The sequence below is a fragment of the Nerophis ophidion genome, linkage group LG19, assembly GCF_033978795.1.
Source record: "Nerophis ophidion isolate RoL-2023_Sa linkage group LG19, RoL_Noph_v1.0, whole genome shotgun sequence".
In the NCBI taxonomy this organism is placed as follows: Eukaryota; Metazoa; Chordata; class Actinopteri; order Syngnathiformes; family Syngnathidae; genus Nerophis; species Nerophis ophidion.
In genome coordinates this window covers 39,792,221-39,814,589 of record NC_084629.1, presented here as the reverse complement: position 1 = coordinate 39,814,589, position 22,369 = coordinate 39,792,221, and the positions used below count along the sequence as shown (strand labels likewise).

At 41.7% G+C, this 22,369-nt stretch overlaps 1 protein-coding gene across 8 annotated transcripts in view; it reads left to right on the top strand.

Moving 5' to 3' along the window:
- Positions 1-22,369, top strand: part of gtdc1 (glycosyltransferase-like domain containing 1) — a 36,240-nt gene that overhangs the window by 11,222 nt on the left and 2,649 nt on the right. For 3 of the 8 annotated variants that reach the window (XR_009802982.1, XR_009802983.1, XR_009802984.1), the window contains exons 5-11: positions 136-207; positions 266-352; positions 7,831-7,940; positions 13,974-14,118; positions 14,876-14,946; positions 15,378-15,469; positions 16,069-16,189. Coding sequence is in view for 1 of the 8 variants with exons in the window: in XM_061879964.1 (XP_061735948.1) it covers positions 136-207; positions 266-352; positions 7,831-7,940; positions 13,974-14,118; positions 14,876-14,946; positions 15,378-15,469; positions 16,069-16,134 (643 nt within the window). In the remaining 7 variants the exon portion in view is untranslated. The remainder of the gene's footprint in view (positions 1-135; positions 208-265; positions 353-7,830; positions 7,941-13,973; positions 14,119-14,875; positions 14,947-15,377; positions 15,470-16,068; positions 16,190-22,369) is intronic. The other 5 variants (XR_009802985.1, XR_009802986.1, XM_061879964.1 and 2 more) reach the window with 4 other exon arrangements.

Sequence of the window (22,369 nt, the reverse complement as noted above, 5' to 3'; positions counted from 1 at the left end):
TTTCAACAATTACTGCATAACAAACATTCCTTTCCATAGTTGGATGAAAAGAAGACGGGCAAATGCATGTTACACAGCCGTTGTTTCCTGCCACTAAGAGGTTGAAGGTGAAAGCAGCTTTCTCTCCCCTTGCAGGCTGCTGCCCAGACACAAAGTCCTGCGTGGGGCCCCCCTGCCTCCTCACGCCCATGACACGGTCGCAGAGAGGTACACAAGCCTGAAAGGAATCTGTCCTCCATCCTGACTTTTTATCCCACCTTGGCAGGGCTGTGCCTCCTCCTCAGCAGCCCGGTCCAGAGAGCCTAGAAGTTTCTCCTGTTGGGCCGCTGCACATCGTCTGGCCTCACAGGTGGTGAGTTGCCATTCTTTGGAATTATTACATTCACTGTAACAATGATTATGATCATTACTGTAATATTACGACAATATAATCACCATAATTAAATAATTACATCTTTAAATATTTGAGTCAACGAATGATTTAATCGGAAAATATATTTTTCATGTTAATTTTTCAAATTTTGAATTAATTATTCCCCAATTTAATCATTTTTTATGATTGTATCAAATATTTGTTTTTGTTCATTATTTAGTTATTTTACAATGTAATTACCAGCAGTGTCAAAATGTTACACGCTAACACCAGCTGTGTATGTAAACACGTTTAAAGGTTAATGTTTATGTAAAAGTGTCAACGGTGTCAAAATGTTACGAGCTAACGCTAGCTGTGTATGTAAACACGTTTAAAGGCTAATATTTATATGAAGGTGTCTTCAGAGTGTAAAAAGATGTCATAATGTTACAAGGTAACACTAGCTGTGTATGTACATACGTTTAAAGGCTAATTTTTATGTAAAAGTGTCAAAATGTTACACGCTAACACTAGCTGTGTATGTAAACACGTTTAAAGGTTAATGTTTATGTAAAAGTGTCAACAGTGTCAAAATGTTACGAGCTAACGCCAGCTGTGTATGTAAACACGTTTAAAGGCTAATATTTATATAAAGGTGTCTTCAGAGTGTAAAAAGATGTCATAATGTTACATAGTAACACTAGCTGTGAATGTAAACACGTTTAAAGGCTAATATTTATATAAAGGTGTCTTCAGAGTGTAAAAAGATGTCATAATGTTACAAGGTAACACTAGCTGTGAAGGTAAACACGTTTAAAGGCTAATATTTATGTAAAAGTGTCAAAATGTTACAAGCTAACGCTAGCTGTGTGTGTAAACCCGTTTAAAGGCTAATATTTATATAAAAGTGTTTTCAGAGTGTAAAAAGGTGTTAAAATGTTACAAGCTAACACTAGCTGTGTATGTACATACGTTTAAAGGCTAATTTTTATGTCAAAGTGTCAACAGTGTCAAAATGTTACAAAATAACACTAGCTATGTGTCTAAACACGTTTAAAGGCTAATATTTATATAAAAGTGTTTACAGAGTGTAAAAAGGTGTTAAAATGTTACAAGATAACAGTAGCTGTGTATGTAAACACGTTTAAAGGCTAATGTTTGCGTAAAAGTGTCAACAGTGTCAAAATGTTACAAAATAACGCTAGCTATGTGTGTAAACACGTTTAAAGGCTAATATTTATGTAAAATTGTCTTCAGAGTGTAAAGAGGTGTCAAAATGTTACAAACTAACGCTAGCTGTGTATGTAAACTTGTGTAAGAAAGTCTAATATTTATGTAAAAGTGTCTTCAGAGTGTAAAAAGGTGTCAAAATGTTACAAGCTAATGCTAGCTGTGTGTGTAAACAGGTTTGAAGGCTATTGTTTGTGTGAAAGTGTTTTTAGAGTGTAAAAAGGTGTCAAAATGTTACGAGCTAGTGCTAGGTGTGTCAAAATTACCAGCAGTGTCAAAATGTTACACGCTAACACTAGCTGTGTATGTAAACGCGTTTAAAGGTTAATGTTTATGTAAAAGTGTCAACAGTGTCAAAATGTTACGAGCTAAAGCTAGCTGTGTGTGTAGACACGTTTAAAGGCTACTATTTATATAAAAGTGTCTTCAGAGTGTAAAAAGATGTCATAATGTTACAAGCTAACACTAGCTGTGTATGTAAAGGCGTTTAAAGGCTAATGTTTATGTAAAAGTGTCAAAATGTTACGAGCTAAAGCTAGATGTGTGTGTAAACACGTTTAAAGGCTAATAAATATTTATATAAAAGTGTCAAAAGGGGTCAAAATGTTACAAGGTAACACTAGCTGTGTATGTAAACACGTTTAAAGGCTAATGTTTATGTAAAAGGGTCAACAGTGTCAAAATGTTACGAGCTAACGCTAGCTATGTGTGTAAACACGTTTAAAGGTTAATATTTATATAAAAGTGTCTTCAGAGTGTAAAGAGGTGTCAAAATGTTACAAACTAATGCTAGCTGTGTATGTAAACACGTGTAAAAAAGGCTAATATTCATGTAAAAGTGTCCTCAGAGTGTAAAAAGGTGTCAACATGTTACATGCTCACGCTAGCTGTGTGTGTAAACAGGTTTGAAGGCTATAGTTTGTGTGAAAGTGTCTTTAGAGTGTAAAAAGGTGTCAAAATGTTACGAGCTAGTGCCAGCTGTGTATGTAAACACGTTTAAAGGTTAATGTTTATATAAAGGTGTCTTTAGAGTGTAAAAAGATGTCATAATGTTTCAAGCTAACACTAGCTGTGTATGTAAAGGCGTTTAAAGGCTAATGTTTATGTAAAAGTGTTCAAATGTTACGAGCTAATGCTAGATGTGTGTGTAAACACGTTTAAAAGGCTAATATTTATATAAAAGTGTCTTCAGAGTGTAAAAAGGTGTTGAAATATTACAAGCTAACACTAGCTGTGTATGTAAACACGTTTAAAGGCTAATGTTTATGTAAAAGTGTCACCAGTGTCAAAATGTCACAAGATAACGCTAGCTATGTATGTAAACACGTTTAAAGGCTAATATTTGTGTAAAAGTGTCTTCAGAGTGTAAAGAGGTGTCAAAATGTTACAAACTAACGCTAGCTGTGTATGTAAACACGTGTAAAAAAGGCTAATATTCATGTAAAAGTGTCCTCAGAGTGTAAAAAGGTGTCAACATGTTACAAGCTCACGCTAGCTGTGTGTGTAAACAGGTTTGAAGGCTATTGTTTGTGTGAAAGTGTCTTTAGAGTGTAAAAAGGTGTCAAAATGTTACGAGCTAGTGCTTGCTGTGTATGTAAACACGTTTGAAGGCAAATATTTATGTAAAAATGTCTTCAGAGACACTCGAAGAACACGAACAAAGGACCCAGATTTCCCTCACCCGGACGCGGGTCACCGGGGCCCCCATCTGGAGCCAGGCCCGGAGGTGGGCCACGATGGCGAGCGCCTGGTGGCCGGGCCTGTCCCCATGGGGCCCGGCCGGGCCCGAAGAGGCAACGTGGGTCCCCCCTCCAATGGGCTCACCACCCATAGCAGGGGCCATAGAGGTCGGGTGCATTGTGAGCTGGGCGGCAGCCGAAGGCAGGGCACTTGGCGGTCTGATCCTCGGCTACAGAAGCTAGCTCTCAGGGCGTGGAACGTCACCTCGCTGGGGGGGAAGGAGCCTGAGCTAGTGTGCGAAGTGGAGAAGTTCCAGCTAGATATTGTCGGACTCACTTCGACGCACAGCAAGGGCGAGGAACAAGTTCTCTTGAGAGGGGCTGGACTCTCTTCCACTCTGGCGTTGCCGGCAGTGAGAGGCGACGGGCTAGGGTGGCAATTCCTGTTTTCCCCCCGGCTCAAAGCCTGCACGTTGTAGTTCAACCCGGTGGACGAGAGGGTAGCCTCCCTCCGCCATCGGGTGGGAGGACGGGTCCTGACAGCAGTTCAGAGTACCCACCCTTTTTGGGTACACTCGAGGGAGTACTGGAAAGTGCTCCCCCGGGTGATTCCCTCGTTCTACTGGGGGACTTCAACGCTCATGTTGGCAACGACAGTGAAACCTGGAGAGGTGTGATTGGGAAGAATGGCCACCCGGATCTGAACCTGAGTGGTGTTTTGTTATTGGACCTTTGTGCTGGCCACAGATTGTCCATAACAAACACCATGTTCAAACATAAGGGTGTCCATATGTGCACTTGGCACCAGGACACCCTAGGCTTCATGTTTTGGACACTCGGGTGAAGAGAGAGGCGGAGCTTTCTACCAATCACCACCTGGTGGTGAGTTGGCTGCGATGGTAGGGGAGCATGCCGGACAGACCTGGCAGGCCCAAATGCATTGTGAGGGTTTTGCTGGGAATCTCTGGCAGAGTCTCCTGTCAGAGAAAGTTTCAATTCCCACCTCTGGAAGAACTTTGAACATGTCACGAGGGAGGTGCGGGACATTGAGTCCGAGTGGACCATGTTCCGTACCTCTATTGTCGAGGCGGCCGATTGGAGCTGTGGCCGCAAGGTGGTTGGTGCCTGTCGTGGCGGTAATCCTAGAACCCAGCGGTGGACACCAGCAGTGAGGGATGCCGTCAAGCTGAAGAAAGAGTCCTATCGGGTTCTTTTGGCTCATAGGACTCCAAAGGCAGCAGACAGGTCGCGGAGGCAAAAACTCGGACATGGCATGAGTTCGGGGAAGCCATGGAAAACGACTTCCAGATAGCTTCGAAGCGATTCTGGACCACCATCCGCCGCCTCAGGAAAGGGAAGCAGTGCAGAGTCTACACCGTGTATGGTGCGGATGGTCTTCTGCTGACCTCGACTGCAGATGTTGTGGATTGGTAGAGGGAATACTTCGAGGACCTCCTCAAGCCTACCAGCACGTCTTCCTCTCATTTTACCAGTCGATCTACGTTCCCATCCTCACCTATGGTCATGAGCTTTGGGTTATGACCGAAAGGACAAGATCACGGGTACAAGCGGCCCAGAGGAGTTTTCTCTGCCGGGTGGCGGGTCTCTCCCTTAGAGATAGAGTCAGAAACTCTGTCATCCGGGAGGAACTCAAAGTAAAGCCGCTGCTCCTCCACATGGAGAGGAGCCAGATGAGGTGGTTCGTGCATCTGGTCAGGATGCCACCCGAACGCCTCCCTAGGGAGGTGTTTAGGGCACGTCCAACCAGTAGGAGGCCACGGGGAAGACCCAGGACACGTTGGGAAGACTATGTCTCCTGGCTGGCCTGGGAACGCCTCGGGATCCCCTGGGATTTGCTGGACCAAGTGGCTGGGGAGAGGGAAGTCTTTGCTTTCCTGCTTAGGCTGCTGCCCCCGCGACCCGACCTCTGATAAGCGGAAGAAGATAAATGGATGGATCATGGCACCCACCTGTTCCCAATTAGCCCGCACACCTGTGGGATGTTCCAAATTACTGTTTGATGAGCATTCCTCAACTTTATCAGTATTTATCGCCACCTTTCCCAACTTCTTTGTCACGTGTTACTGGTATCAAATTCTAAAGTTAAGGATTATTTGCAAAAACTAAAAAGTTTATCAGTTTGAACATCAAATATGTTGTCTTTGTAGCATATTCAACTGAATATGGGTTGAAAAGGATTTGCAAATCATTGTATTCTGTTTATATTTACATCTAACACAATTTCCCAACTCATATGGAAACGGGGTTTGTATGTAAGTGTCTTCAGAGTGTAAAAAGGTGTCAAAATGTTAGAAGCTAACGCTAGATGTGTGTGTAAACAGGTTCGAAGGCTAATGTTTATGTAGAAGTGTCTTCAAAGTGTAAAAAGGTGTCAAAATGTTACAAACTAACACTAGCTGTGTATAAACACGCGTAAGAAAGGCTAATATTTATGTAAAAGTGTCTTCAATCGTGTAAGAAGGTGTCAACATGCTACGAGCTAACACTAGCTGTGAATGTAAACAGTTTTAAAGGCCTACTGAAATGAGATTTTCTTCCTCGCATACATGATCATTTCGCCATATTGCCATATTTTTGCTGAAAGGATTTAGTAGAGAACATCCACGATAAAGTTTGCAACTTTTGGTCGCTAATAAAAAAGCCTTGCCTGTACCGGAAGTAGCAGACGATGTGCGCGTGACGTCACGGGTTGTAGGGCTCCTCACATCTGAACATTGTTTATAATGTGAAAGCGACAATTTCCCCATTAATTTGAGCCTGGATGAAAGACTCGTGGATGAGGAAAGTTAGAGTGAAGCACAAAAAAAACCGCAACGGATCCAGGCACCAGTAGTGGGAGCGTTTCAGATGTAATTAGACACATGAATTGATTAACGTGGACCCCGACTTAAACAAGTTGAAAAACTTATTGGGGGTGTTACCATTTAGTGGTCAATTGTACGGAATATGTACTGAACTGTGCAATCTGCTAATAAGGGGCGGAATGGCGTAGTGGGTAGAGCGGCCGTGCCAGAAACCTGAGGGTTGCAGGTTCGCTTCCCACCTATTGACATCCAAATCGCTGCCGTTGTGTCCTTGGGCAGGACACTTCACCCTTTGCCCCCGGTGCCGCTCACACTGGTGAATGAATGATGAATGAATGATCGGTGGTGGTCGGAGGGCCCGTAGGCGCAAACTGGCAGCCACGCTTCCGTCAGTCTACCCCAGGGCAGCTGTGGCTACAGATGTAGCTTACCACCACCAGGTGTGACTGAATGATGGGTTCCCTCTTCTCTGTGAGCGCTTTGAGTATCTAACAATAGAAAAGCGCAATATAAATCTAATCCATTATTATTATTATTATTATTATTATTATTATTATAAAAGTATCAATCAATCAACATTTACTAAGACAGTTCTGGAAGATCCCTTATCTGCTTATTCTGTTAATAGTGTTTTAGTGAGATTGTAAAGTCATATTTGAAAGTCGGATGGCTGCAATGAACGCCAGTGTCTCTCAGAGGAGCCAAAATCACAGCTGCCTTTTTGAGCTGCAGGAGGAAGTTGCATAATCCACTGAAGTCTCCGGTAAGAGCCAACTTAATATCACAATTTATTCCAGCCAAAAACTTGCTGGTTGACGTAGAGAAACATGTTCGCTTGACCACTCTGTGTTAAAGCTTCACAACAAACAAAGAAACATCGGCTGTTTTTCGGTGATAAAAGCAGCTGCAAACCACCGCTTTCCACCAACAGCCTTCTTCTTTGACGTCTCCATTATTAATTGAACAAATTGCAAAAGATTCAGCAACACAGATGTCCAGAATACTGTGTAATTATGCGATGAAAAGAGACGACTTTTAGTCGGGCTAATATGTCCCCTCCAACCAATAATGTCACAAACGCGTCATCATTCCGCAACGTTTTCCACCGGAAATTCCGCGGGAAATTTAAAATTGTAGTTTAGTAAACTAAAGCGGCCATATTGGCATGTGTTGCAATGTTAATATTTCATCATTGATATATAAACTATCAGACTGCGTGGTCGCTAGTAGTGGCTTTCAGTAGGCCTTCAAGGGCTAGTGTGTGTGTGTGAAAGTGTCTTGAGAGTGTAAGAAGGTGTCCACATGTGATAAGAGCAGTGCAGGAAAGTGAGCACTGTGTGCTGTGGTCCAGGTCAGAGGTGAAGAAGTGACAACAATGAGATGAGTGTAGCAGCATGTCAGCGACAAGGCAGGCCGTGTAATCTGCTCTCAACTGAGCAAAACACAGCTGGATTACAGCTGCAGCATTATTGCAGAGCAGCAGGATTAGCAGCAGCAGCAGCAGACTTGATCTGGGATTGAAGGTCCTCCATCTCATCTTTGCTCTAATCTGCATGTGGCCTGGATCCTCAGATTATGGCCTCTTATGGGGGTCCTGGTCCTGCCTGGGGGGGACACACACCCTACTTTGAAAGGCTGCTCCCTGGGGGGCCACCAGGACACAACATATTGTTATCATCCCCTGTGTGTGTGCGTGTGTGCGTGTGTGCGTGTGTGCGTGTGTGCGTGTGTGTGTGTGTGTAAGGGAGCATGACAAGAATCCTGAGATGTTCTTCAGCACCATGTTGAAGCTAAAAGAAGAAGGTCTCCACTTCCTGTTGTCTGTGCTGGGAGAAACATTCACTGACGTGCCAGGTACACACGCACACACACACACACACACACACACACACACACATGTAGGTCTGTACACACACACACGTACGTCTGTACACACACACACGTACGTCTATACACACGCACACACACACACGTACGTCTGTACACACACACACACGTACGTCTGTACGCAGACACACACACACACACACACGTACGTCTGTACACACACACACGCACGTCTATACACGCACGCACACACACACACGTACGTCTGTACACGCACGCACACACACACACGTACGTCTGTACACGCACACACACACATATACGTCTGTACACACGCACACACACATACACGTACGCACACACGCAGACACACACACACGTACATCTGTACACACACACAGACACACACACGTGCATCTGTACACACGCACGCAGACACACGCACACACACACGTACGTCTGTACGCAGACACGCAGACGCACGCACACATCTACGTCTGTACACACACACACACACGTACGTCTACGCAGACACACACACGTACGTCTGTACACACGCACACATACATCTATACACACGCACACACACACACACACACACACACACACACACGTACGTCTGTACGCACACACGCACGTCTGTACGCACACACGCAGACACACGCACACACACACGTACGTCTGTACGCAAACACGCAGACGCACGCACACACATATACGTCTGTACACACGCACACACACACACACGTACGTCTGTACGCAGACACACACACGTACGTCTGTACACACGCACACATACGTCTATACACATGCACACACACACACACACACGTACGTTTGTACACACGCACACATACGTCTATACACACGCACACACACACACACACGTACGTTTGTACACACGCACACATACGTCTATACACACACACGCACACACACACGTACGTCTGTACGCAGACACACACACACGTACATCCGTACACATGCACGCACACACACACACGTACCTCTGTATGCACACACGCAGACACACACACACACGTACATCTGTACGCACGCACACACACACACACACACACACACACACACACGTACGTCTGCACGGACGCACGAGCACACACTTACACACTCACACACACATACGTATGTACACACACACACACGTACATCTGTACGCACGCACACACACACACACACGTACGTCTGCACGGACGCACGAGCACACACTTACACACTCACACACACATACGTATGTACACACGCACGCACACAGAGACTTAGTATAGTATACATGTAATACCATTAGTATATTACACATGTAATACCATTAGTATAGTATACATGTAATACCATTAGTATAGTATACATGTAATACCATTAGTATATTACACATATAATACCATTAGTATAGTATACATGTAATACCATTAGTATATTACACATATAATACCATTAGTATAGTATACATGTAATACCATTAGTATAGTATACATGTAATACCATTAGTATCACAGTATTACATGTACGCTGTACTGACAGTATTAAAAGTACACTGTACTCACAGTATTGCATGTGGACTATACTCACAGTATTACAAGTACACTATACTCACAGTATTACAAGTACACTATACTTGCAGTATTACAAGTATACTATATTATCAGTACTAGGCAGGGAATACACATGGACTGCTTATTCTGTTAATAGTGTTTTAGTGAGTACTAGGCAGGGAGTCCACTTGGACTATAGTATCAGTACTAGGCAGGGGATACACATGGGCTCTAGTATCAGTACTAGGCAGGGAGTACACATGGACTATAGCAGTGGTTCTCAAATGGGGGTACGCGTACCCCTCGTGGTACTTGAGGGTATGCCAAGGGGTACGTGACATTTTTCAAAAATATTCCAAAAATGACAATTCAAAAATACTTTATAAATATATTGATTGAATAATACTTCAACAAAATATCAATGTAAGTTCATTAACTGTGAAAAGAAATGCAACAATGCAATATTTATTTTTGTGGACATGTTCCATAAATATTGATGTTAAAGATTTATTTTTGCGTGAAAGTGTCCCCAAAGAGGACACTTTAAGTCGATGATTTATTTATAATTGAATCACTTGTTTATTTTTCAACAAGTTTTTACTTATTTTTTATATATTTTTTTCCAAATAGTTGAAGAAAGACCACTACACATGAGCAATATTTTGCACTGTTATACAATTTAATAAATCAGAAACTGATGACATAGTGCTGTATTTTACTTCTTTATCTCTTTTTTTCATACAAACATGCTTTGCTCTGATTAGGGGGTACTTGAATTAAAAACATGTTCACAGGGGGTACTTCACTGAAAAAAGGTTGAGAACCACTGGACTATAGTATCAGTACTAGGCAGGGTGTCCACATGGACTATAGTATCAGTACTAGGCAGGGAGTCCACACGGACTATAGTATCAGTACTAGGCAGGGGATACACATGGACTCTAGTATCAGTACTAGGCAGGGAGTACACATGGACTATAGCAGTGGTTCTCAAATGGGGGTACGCGTACCCCTCGTGGTACTTGAGGGTATGCCAAGGGGTACGTGACATTTTTCAAAAATATTCCAAAAATGACAATTCAAAAATACTTTATAAATATATTGATTGAATAATACTTCAACAAAATATCAATGTAAGTTCATTAACTGTGAAAAGAAATGCAACAATGCAATATTTATTTTTGTGGACATGTTCCATAAATATTGATGTTAAAGATTTATTTTTGCGTGAAAGTGTCCCCAAAGAGGACACTTTAAGTCGATGATGTATTTATAATTGAATCACTTGTTTATTTTTCAACAAGTTTTTACTTATTTTTTATATATTTTTTTCCAAATAGTTGAAGAAAGACCACTACAAATGAGCAATATTTTGCACTGTTATACAATTTAATAAATCAGAAACTGATGACATAGTGCTGTATTTTACTTCTTTATCTCTTTTTTTCATACAAACATGCTTTGCTCTGATTAGGGGGTCCTTGAATTAAAAACATGTTCACAGGGGGTACTTCACTGAAAAAAGGTTGAGAACCACTGGACTATAGTATCAGTACTAGGCAGGGTGTCCACATGGACTATAGTATCAGTACTAGGCAGGGAGTCCACACGGACTATAGTATCAGTACTAGGCAGGGAGTCCACATGGACTATAGTATCAGTACTAGGCAGGGAGTCCACATGGACGCTAGTGTCAGTACTAGTCAGGGAATACACATGGACTATAGTATCAGTACTAGGCAGGGAGTCCACATGGAATATAGTTTCAGTACTAGGCAGGGAGTCCACATGGACTATAGTATCAGTACTAGGCAGGGAGTACACATAGACTATAGTATCAGTACTAAGCAGGCAATACACATGGACTATAGTACAGTACTAGGCAGGGAGTACACATGGACTATAGTATCAGTACTAGGCAGGGAATACACATGGACTATAGTATCAGTGCTAGGCAGGGAGTACACATGGACTATAGTATCAGTACTAGGCAGGCAATACACATGGACTCTAGTATCAGTACTAGGCAGGGAGTCCACTTGGACTATAGTATCAGTACTAGGCAGGGAGTCCACATGGACTATAGTATCAGTACTAAGCAGGGAGTACACATGGACTATAGTATCAGTACTAGGCAGGGTGTCCACACGGACTATAGTATCAGTACTAGGCAGGGAGTACACATGGACTATAGTATCAGTACTAGGCAGGGAGTCCACATGGACTATAGTATCAGTACTAGGCAGGGAGTCCACATGGACTATAGTATCAGTACTAGGCAGGGAGTACACATGTACTATAGTATCAGTACTAGGCAGGCAATACACATGGACTATAGTGTCAGTATTAGGCAGGGAGTACACATGGACTATAGTATCAGTACTAGGCAGGGAGTACACATGGACTATAGTATCAGTACTAGGCAGGCAATACACATGGCCTCTAGTATCAGTGCTAGGCAGGCAATACACATGGACTCTAGTATCAGTACTAGGCAGGGAGCCCACTTGGACTATAGTATCAGTACTAAGGAGGGAGTACACATGGACTATAGTATCAGTACTAGGAAAAAAGTACACATGGACTATAGTATCAGTACTAGGCAGGGAGTACACATGGACTATAGTATCAGTACTAGGCAGGGAGTCCACTTGGACTATAGTATCAGTACTAGGCAGGGAGTCCACATGGACTATAGTATCAGTACTAGGCAGGGAGTACACACGGACTATAGTATCAGTACTAGGCAGGGTGTCCACACGGACTATAGTATCAGTACTAGGCAGGGAGTACACATGGACTATAGTATCAGTACTAGGCAGGGAGTCCACATGGACTATAGTATCAGTACTAGGCAGGGAGTACACATGTACTATAGTATCAGTACTAGGCAGGCAATACACATGGACTATAGTGTCAGTATTAGGCAGGGAGTACACATGGACTATAGTATCAGTACTAGGCAGGGAGTACACATGGACTATAGTATCAGTACTAGGCAGGCAATACACATGGCCTCTAGTATCAGTACTAGGCAGGCAATACACATGGACTCTAGTATCAGTACTAGGCAGGGAGCCCACTTGGACTATAGTATCAGTACTAAGCAGGGAGTACACATGGACAATAGTATCAGTACTAGGAAAAAAGTACACATGGACTATAGTATCAGTACTAGGCAGGGAGTACACATGGACTTTAGTATCAGTACTAGGCAGGGTGTCCACATGGACTATAGTATCAGTACTAGGCAGGGTGTCCACATGGACTATAGTATCAGTACTAGGCAGGGAGTCCACATGGACTATAGTATCAGTACTAGGCAGGGAGTCCACATGGACTCTAGTGTCAGTACTAGTCAGGGAATACACATGGACTATAGTATCAGTACTAGGCAGGGAGTCCACATGGAATATAGTATCAGTATTAGGCAGGGAGTCCACATGGCCTATAGTATCAGTACTAGGCAGGGAGTACACATAGACTATAGTATCAGTACTAAGCAGGCAATACACATGGACTATAGTACAGTACTAGGCAGGGAGTACACATGGACTATAGTATCAGTACTAGGCAGGGAATACACATGGACTATAGTATCAGTACTAGGCAGGGAGTACACATGGACTATAGTATCAGTACTAGGCAGGCAATACACATGGACTCTAGTATCAGTACTAGGCAGGGAGTCCACACGTACTATAATATCAGTACTAGGCAGGGAGTCCACATGGACTATAGTATCAGTACTAAGCAGGGAGTACACACGGACTATATTATCAGTACTAGGCAGGGTGTCCACACGGACTATAGTATCAGTACTAGGCAGGGTGTCCACACGGACTATAGTATCAGTACTAGACAGAGAGTACACATGGACTATAGTATCAGTACTAGGCAGGGAGTCCACATGGACTATAGTATCAGTACTAGGTAGGGAGTACACATGTACTATAGTATCAGTACTAGGTAGGCAATACACATGGACTATAGTGTCAGTATTAGGCAGGGAGTCCACATGGACTATAGTATCAGTACTAGGCAGGGAGTACACATGGACTATAGTATCAGTGCTAGGCAGGGAGTACACATGGACTATAGTATCAGTACTAGGCAGGCAATACACATGGACTCTAGTATCAGTACTAGGCAGGCAATACACATGGACTCTAGTATCAGTACTAGGCAGGGAGTCCACTTGGACTATAGTATCAGTACTAAACAGGGAGTACACATGGACTACAGTATCAGTACTAGGAAAAAAGTACACTTGGACTATAGTATCAGTACTAGGCAGGGAGTACACATGGACTATAGTATCAGTACTAGTCAGGGAATACTCATGGACTATAGTATCAGTACTAGGCAGGGAGTCCACATGGACTATAGTATCAGTACTAGGCAGGGAGTCCACATGGACTATAGTATCAGTACTAGGCAGGGAGATTGTCTGAAAGCAAACGTTCTCCTCCATCTGGTCTTGTGTTCCTGGGTCTTGTGATTTGTCCAGAGGTCTTTGTCCAGTCCAGACCTGTGCTGGAGCCACACATCGTCCACTGGGGCTTCCTGTCCTCCAAAGAAGACTACATCAGGGTCCTGTGTCAGGCTGACGTGGTGGTCTCCACCGCCGCCCACGAGTTCTTTGGCGTCGCCATGTGAGGCCACACCCATTGTTGCTTAGTGACTTAGTTAGCCAGACCACCAAATTAGTATATTTGTTATCACTACAAGTTTTTCATGTGGTTCAGGTTGTCATGTCTACCAGTCAGGTTGTCATGTCTACCAGTCAGGTTGTCATGTCTACCAGTCAGGTTGTCATGTCTACCAGTCAGGTTGTCATGTCGACCAGTCAGGTTGTCATGTCTACCAGTCAGGTTGTCATGTCGACCAGTCAGGTTGTCATGTCGACCAGTCAGGTTGTCATGTCTACCGGTCAGGTTGTCGTGTCGACCGGTCCGGTTGCCGTGTCGACCGGTCCGGTTGCCGTGTCGACCGGTCCGGTTGCCGTGTCGACCGGTCCGGTTGCCGTGTCGACCGGTCCGGTTGCCGTGTCGACCGGTCCGGTTGCCGTGTCGACCGGTCCGGTTGCCGTGTCGACCGGTCCGGTTGCCGTGTCGACCGGTCCGGTTGCCGTGTCGACCGGTCCGGTTGCCGAGGCGACCGGTCCGGTTGCCGTGTCGACCGGTCCGGTTGCCGAGGCGACCGGTCCGGTTGCCGTGTCGACCGGTCCGGTTGCCGTGTCGACCGGTCCGGTTGCCGTGTCGACCGGTCCGGTTGCCGTGTCGACCGGTCCGGTTGCCGTGTCGACCGGTCCGGTTGCCGTGTCGACCGGTCCGGTTGCCGTGTCGACCGGTCCGGTTGCCGTGTCGACCGGTCCGGTTGTCATGTTTACCAGTTTGTCATGTGGTTCAGGTTGGAGGCAGTCCACTGCGGGTGTTACCCTCTGTGTCCCAACGCTTTGGTCTACCCCGAAATATTCCCAGGTAACGCCTTTGTAATGGTCGTCACATGATACATTACATAGTCATCTCATTAACATCGTCTACCCGCTGGCATCTCATTTACATCTTCTACCTGCTTACTTCTTATTTACATCAACTACCTGCTGTCATATCATTTACATCTCATTTACAGTCTACCTGCTGTCATCTCATTTACATCACCTACCTGCTGTCATCTCATTTAAATAATGTACCTGCTGTCATATTTAAATCTCATTTACATAGTCTGCATGCTGTCATCTCATTTACATCTGATTTTCATCGCCTACCTGCTGTCATCTCACTTACATAATCTACCTTCTGTCATCTCATTTAAATCTCATTTACATAGTTTACCTGCTGTCATCTCATTGACATCTCATTGACATACTGTACTTCAAGTGGTTTGCATGTCACCTGTGTCACCTGTGCAGAAGAGTACCTGTACTCCACGCCCCAGCAGCTTCACAAGAGACTGCGAGCGCTCTGCAAGAAGCCCCAAGTGGCGCGCACACACCTGGTGCAGGTAACTGACATGTGACAAGTGGCACACACACCTGGTGCAGGTAACTGACATGTGACAAGTGGCGCACACACACCTGGTGCAGGTAACTGACATGTGACAAGTGGCACACACACCTGGTGCAGGTAACTGACGTGACAAGTGGCGCACACACCTGGTGCAGGTAACTGACATGTGGCGCACACACCTGGTGCAGGTAACTGACATGTGACAAGTGGCACACACACTCCTGGTGCAGGTAACTGACATGTGACAAGTGGCACACACACACCTGGTGCAGGTAACTGACATGTGACAAGTGGCGCACACACACCTGGTGCAGGTAACTGACGTGACAAGTGGCACACACACCTGGTGCAGGTAACTGACATGTGACAAGTGGCGCACACACCTGGTGCAGGTAACTGACATGTGACAAGTGGTGCACACACACCTGGTGCAGGTAATTAACGTGTGACAAGTGGCGCGCACACCTGGTGCAGGTAACTGACATGTGACAATTGGCGCACACACCTGACGGTGTATTCACACTAATCATGTTTCTCACCAATAAAGGTGTATTCCCAGTAGAACTGGTGTAAAACGAGACTTTGTGTTGTCAGGTGGACACCAGCACCTTCTCCTGGGACTTCCTCAAGGAGCGTTACCAAAGTCTTTTGATCTCGTGACCTGGTCTTCCACGTGGTCTGGATGAAGGTCATCTTGTGTCAGGTGACAATAAAGGTGATTGGTGTACTATTGGTGTATCATAGGTAGTGGTGTGTACTATGGTGTATAATGATATGTAGTGGTGTGTACTATGGGTGTATAATGATATGTAGTGGTGTGTACTATGGGTGTATAATGATGTGTAGTGGTGTGTACTATGTTGTGTACAATGATATGTAGTGGTGTGTACTATGGGTGTATAATGATATGTAGTGGAGTGTACTATGTTGTGTATAATGATATGAAGTGGTATGTACTATGAGTGTATAATGATATGTAGTGGTGTGTACTATGTTGTGTATAATGATATGTAGTGGTGTGTACTATGAGTGTATAATGATATGTAGTGGTGTGTACTATGTTGTGTATAATGATATGTAGTGGTGTGTACTATGAGTGTATAATGATATGTAGTGGTGTGTACTATGTTGTGTACAATGATATGTAGTGGTGTGTACTATGTTGTGTATAATGATATGTAGTGGTGTGTACTATGTTGTGTATAATGATATGTAGTGGTGTGTACTATGTTGTGTATAATGATATGTAGTGGTGTGTACTATGTTTGTATAATGATATGTAGTGGTGTGTACTATGAGTGTATAATGATATGTAGTGGTGTGTACTATGGGTATATAATGATATGTAGTGGTGTGTACTATGGGTGTATGATATGTAGTGGTGTGTACTATGGGTGTATAATGATATGTAGTGGTGTGTACTATGGGTGTATAATGATATGTAGTGGTGTGTACTATGTTGTGTATAATGATATGTAGTGGTGTGTACTATGTTGTGTATAATGATATGTAGTGGTGTGTACTCTGTTGTGTATAATGATATGTAGTGGTGTGTACTATGGGTGTATAATAGTGTGTACAATGTTGTGTATAATGATATGTAGTGGTGTGTACTATGGGTGTATAATGATATGTAGTGGTGTGTACAATGTTGTGTATAATGATATGTAGTGGTGTGTACTATGGGTGTATAATGATATGTAGTGGTGTGTACTATGGGTGTATAATGATATGTAGTGGTGTGTACTATGGGTGTATAATGGTGTGTACTATGGGTGTATAATGATATGTAGTGGTGTGTACTATGGGTGTATAATGATATGTAGTGGTGTGTACTATGGGTGTATAATGATATGTAGTGGTGTGTTCTATGGGTGTATAATGATATGTAGTGGTATGTACTATGTTGTGTATAATGATATGTAGTGGTGTGTACTATGGGTGTATAATGATATGTAGTGGTATGTACTATGTTGTGTATAATGATATGTAGTGGTGTGTACTATGTTGTGTATAATGATATGTAGTGGTGTGTACTATGGGTGTATAATTATATGTAGTGGTGTGTACTATGTTGTGTATAATGATATGTAGTGGTGTGTACTATGGGTGTATAATGATATGTAGTGGTGTGTACTATGTTGTATACAATGATATGTAGTGGTGTGTACTATGTTGTGTATAATGATATGTAGTGGTGTGTACTATGGGTGTATAATGATATGTAGTGGTGTGTACTATGTTGTGTATAATGATATGTAGTGGTGTGTACTATGTTGTGTATAATGATATGTAGTGGTGTGTACTATGAGTATATAATGATATGTAGTGGTGTGTACTATGGGTGTATGATATGTAGTGGTGTGTACTATGGGTGTATAATGATATGTAGTGGTGTGTACTATGGGTATATAATGATATGTAGTGGTGTGTACCATGGGTGTATGATATGTAGTGGTGTGTACTATGGGTGTATAATGATATGTAGTAGTGTGTACAATGTTGTGTATAATGATATGTAGTGGTGTGTACTATGGGTGTATAATGATATGTAGTAGTGTGTACAATGTTGTGTATAATGATATGTAGTGGTGTGTACTATGGGTGTATAATGATATGTAGTGGTGTGTGCTATGTTGTGTATAATGATATGTAGTGGTGTGTACTATGGGTGTATAATGATATGTAGTGGTGTGTACAATGTTGTGTATAATGATATGTAGTGGTGTGTACTATGTTGTGTATAATGATATGTAGTGTGTGTACTATGGGTGTATAATGATATGTAGTGGTGTGTACTATGGGTGTATAATGATATGTAGTGGTGTGTACTATGTTGTGTATAATGATATGTAGTGGTGTGTACTATGTTGTGTATAATGATATGTAGTGGTGTGTACTATGGGTGTATAATGATATGTAGTGGTGTGTACTATGGGTGTATAATGATATGTAGTGGTGTGTACTATGGGTGTATAATGGTGTGTACTATGGGTGTATAATGATATGTAGTGGTGTGTACTATGGGTGTATAATGATATGTAGTGGTGTGTACTATGGGTGTATAATGGTGTGTACTATGGGTGTATAATGATATGTAGTGGTGTGTACTATGGGTGTATAATGATATGTAGTGGTGTGTACTATGGGTGTATAATGATATGTAGTGGTGTGTACTATGGGTGTATAATAGTGTGTACTATGGGTGTATAATGATATGTAGTGGTGTGTACTATGGGTGTATAATGATATGTAGTGGTGTGTACAATGTTGTGTATAATGATATGTAGTGGTGTGTACTATGGGTGTATAATGATATGTAGTGGTGTGTTCTATTGGTGTATAATGATATGTAGTGGTGTGTACTATGGTGTATAATGATATGTAGTGGTGTGTACTATGTTGTGTATAATGATATGTAGTGGTGTGTACTATGGTGTATAATGATATGTAGTGGTGTGTACTATGGGTGTATAATGATGTGTAGTGGTGTGTACTATGTTGTGTACAATGATATGTAGTGGTGTGTACTATGGGTGTATAATGATATGTAGTGGAGTGTACTATGTTGTGTATAATGATATGAAGTGGTATGTACTATGAGTGTATAATGATATGTAGTGGTGTGTACTATGTTGTGTATAATGATATGTAGTGGTGTGTACTATGAGTGTATAATGATATGTAGTGGTGTGTACTATGTTGTGTATAATGATATGTAGTGGTGTGTACTATGAGTGTATAATGATATGTAGTGGTGTGTACTATGTTGTGTACAATGATATGTAGTGGTGTGTACTATGTTGTGTATAATGATATGTAGTGGTGTGTACTATGTTGTGTATAATGATATGTAGTGGTGTGTACTATGTTGTGTATAATGATATGTAGTGGTGTGTACTATGTTTGTATAATGATATGTAGTGGTGTGTACTATGAGTGTATAATGATATGTAGTGGTGTGTACTATGGGTATATAATGATATGTAGTGGTGTGTACTATGGGTGTATGATATGTAGTGGTGTGTACTATGGGTGTATAATGATATGTAGTGGTGTGTACTATGGGTGTATAATGATATGTAGTGGTGTGTACTATGTTGTGTATAATGATATGTAGTGGTGTGTACTATGTTGTGTATAATGATATGTAGTGGTGTGTACTCTGTTGTGTATAATGATATGTAGTGGTGTGTACTATGGGTGTATAATAGTGTGTACTATAGGTGTATAATGATATGTAGTGGTGTGTACTATGGGTGTATAATGATATGTAGTGGTGTGTACAATGTTGTGTATAATATGTAGTGGTGTGTACTATGGGTGTATAATGATATGTAGTGGTGTGTACTATGGGTGTATAATGATATGTAGTGGTGTGTACTATGGGTGTATAATGGTGTGTACTATGGGTGTATAATGATATGTAGTGGTGTGTACTATGGGTGTATAATGATATGTAGTGGTGTGTACTATGGGTGTATAATGATATGTAGTGGTGTGTTCTATGGGTGTATAATGATATGTAGTGGTATGTACTATGTTGTGTATAATGATATGTAGTGGTGTGTACTATGGGTGTATAATGATATGTAGTGGTATGTACTATGTTGTGTATAATGATATGTAGTGGTGTGTACTATGTTGTGTATAATGATATGTAGTGGTGTGTACTATGGGTGTATAATTATATGTAGTGGTGTGTACTATGTTGTGTATAATGATATGTAGTGGTGTGTACTATGGGTGTATAATGATATGTAGTGGTGTGTACTATGTTGTATACAATGATATGTAGTGGTGTGTACTATGTTGTGTATAATGATATGTAGTGGTGTGTACTATGGGTGTATAATGATATGTAGTGGTGTGTACTATGTTGTGTATAATGATATGTAGTGGTGTGTACTATGTTGTGTATAATGATATGTAGTGGTGTGTACTATGAGTATATAATGATATGTAGTGGTGTGTACTATGGGTGTATGATATGTAGTGGTGTGTACTATGGGTGTATAATGATATGTAGTGGTGTGTACTATGGGTATATAATGATATGTAGTGGTGTGTACCATGGGTGTATGATATGTAGTGGTGTGTACTATGGGTGTATAATGATATGTAGTAGTGTGTACAATGTTGTGTATAATGATATGTAGTGGTGTGTACTATGGGTGTATAATGATATGTAGTAGTGTGTACAATGTTGTGTATAATGATATGTAGTGGTGTGTACTATGGGTGTATAATGATATGTAGTGGTGTGTGCTATGTTGTGTATAATGATATGTAGTGGTGTGTACTATGGGTGTATAATGATATGTAGTGGTGTGTACAATGTTGTGTATAATGATATGTAGTGGTGTGTACTATGTTGTGTATAATGATATGTAGTGTGTGTACTATGGGTGTATAATGATATGTAGTGGTGTGTACTATGGGTGTATAATGATATGTAGTGGTGTGTACTATGTTGTGTATAATGATATGTAGTGGTGTGTACTATGTTGTGTATAATGATATGTAGTGGTGTGTACTATGGGTGTATAATGATATGTAGTGGTGTGTACTATGGGTGTATAATGATATGTAGTGGTGTGTACTATGGGTGTATAATGGTGTGTACTATGGGTGTATAATGATATGTAGTGGTGTGTACTATGGGTGTATAATGATATGTAGTGGTGTGTACTATGGGTGTATAATGGTGTGTACTATGGGTGTATAATGATATGTAGTGGTGTGTACTATGGGTGTATAATGATATGTAGTGGTGTGTACTATGGGTGTATAATGATATGTAGTGGTGTGTACTATGGGTGTATAATAGTGTGTACTATGGGTGTATAATGATATGTAGTGGTGTGTACTATGGGTGTATAATGATATGTAGTGGTGTGTACAATGTTGTGTATAATGATATGTAGTGGTGTGTACTATGGGTGTATAATGATATGTAGTGGTGTGTTCTATTGGTGTATAATGATATGTAGTGGTGTGTACTATGGTGTATAATGATATGTAGTGGTGTGTACTATGTTGTGTATAATGATATGTAGTGGTGTGTACTATGGTGTATAATGATATGTAGTGGTGTGTACTATGTTGTGTATAATGATATGTAGTGGTGTGTACTATGTTGTGTATAATGATATGTAGTGGTGTGTACTATGTTGTGTATAATGATATGTAGTGGTGTGTACTATGTTGTGTATAATGATATGTAGTGGTGTGTTCTATGGGTGTATAATGATATGTAGTGGTGTGTACTATAGGTGTATAATGATATGTAGTGGTGTGTACTATGGGTGTATAATGATATGTAGTGGTGTGTACTATGTTGTGTATAATGATATGTAGTGGTGTGTACTATGGGTGTATAATGATATGTAGTGGTGTGTACTATGGGTGTATAATGATATGTAGTGGTGTGTACTATGTTGTGTATAATGATATGTAGTGGTGTGTACTATGTTGTGTATAATGATATGTAGTGGTGTGTACTATGGGTGTATAATGATATGTAGTGGTATGTACTATGTTGTGTATAATGATATGTAGTGGTGTGTACTATGTTGTGTATAATGTTATGTAGTGGTGTGTACTATGTTGTGTATAATGATATGTAGTGGTGTGTACTATGGGTGTATAATGATATGTAGTGGTGTGTACAATGTTGTGTATAATGATATGTAGTGGTGTGTACTATGGGTGTATAATGATATGTAGTGGTGTGTACTATGGGTGTATAATGATATGTAGTGGTGTGTAATATGGGTGTATAATGATATGTAGTGGTGTGTACAATGTTGTGTATAATGATATGTAGTGGTGTGTACTATGGGTGTATAATGATATGTAGTGGTGTGTACTATGGGTGTATAATGATATGTAG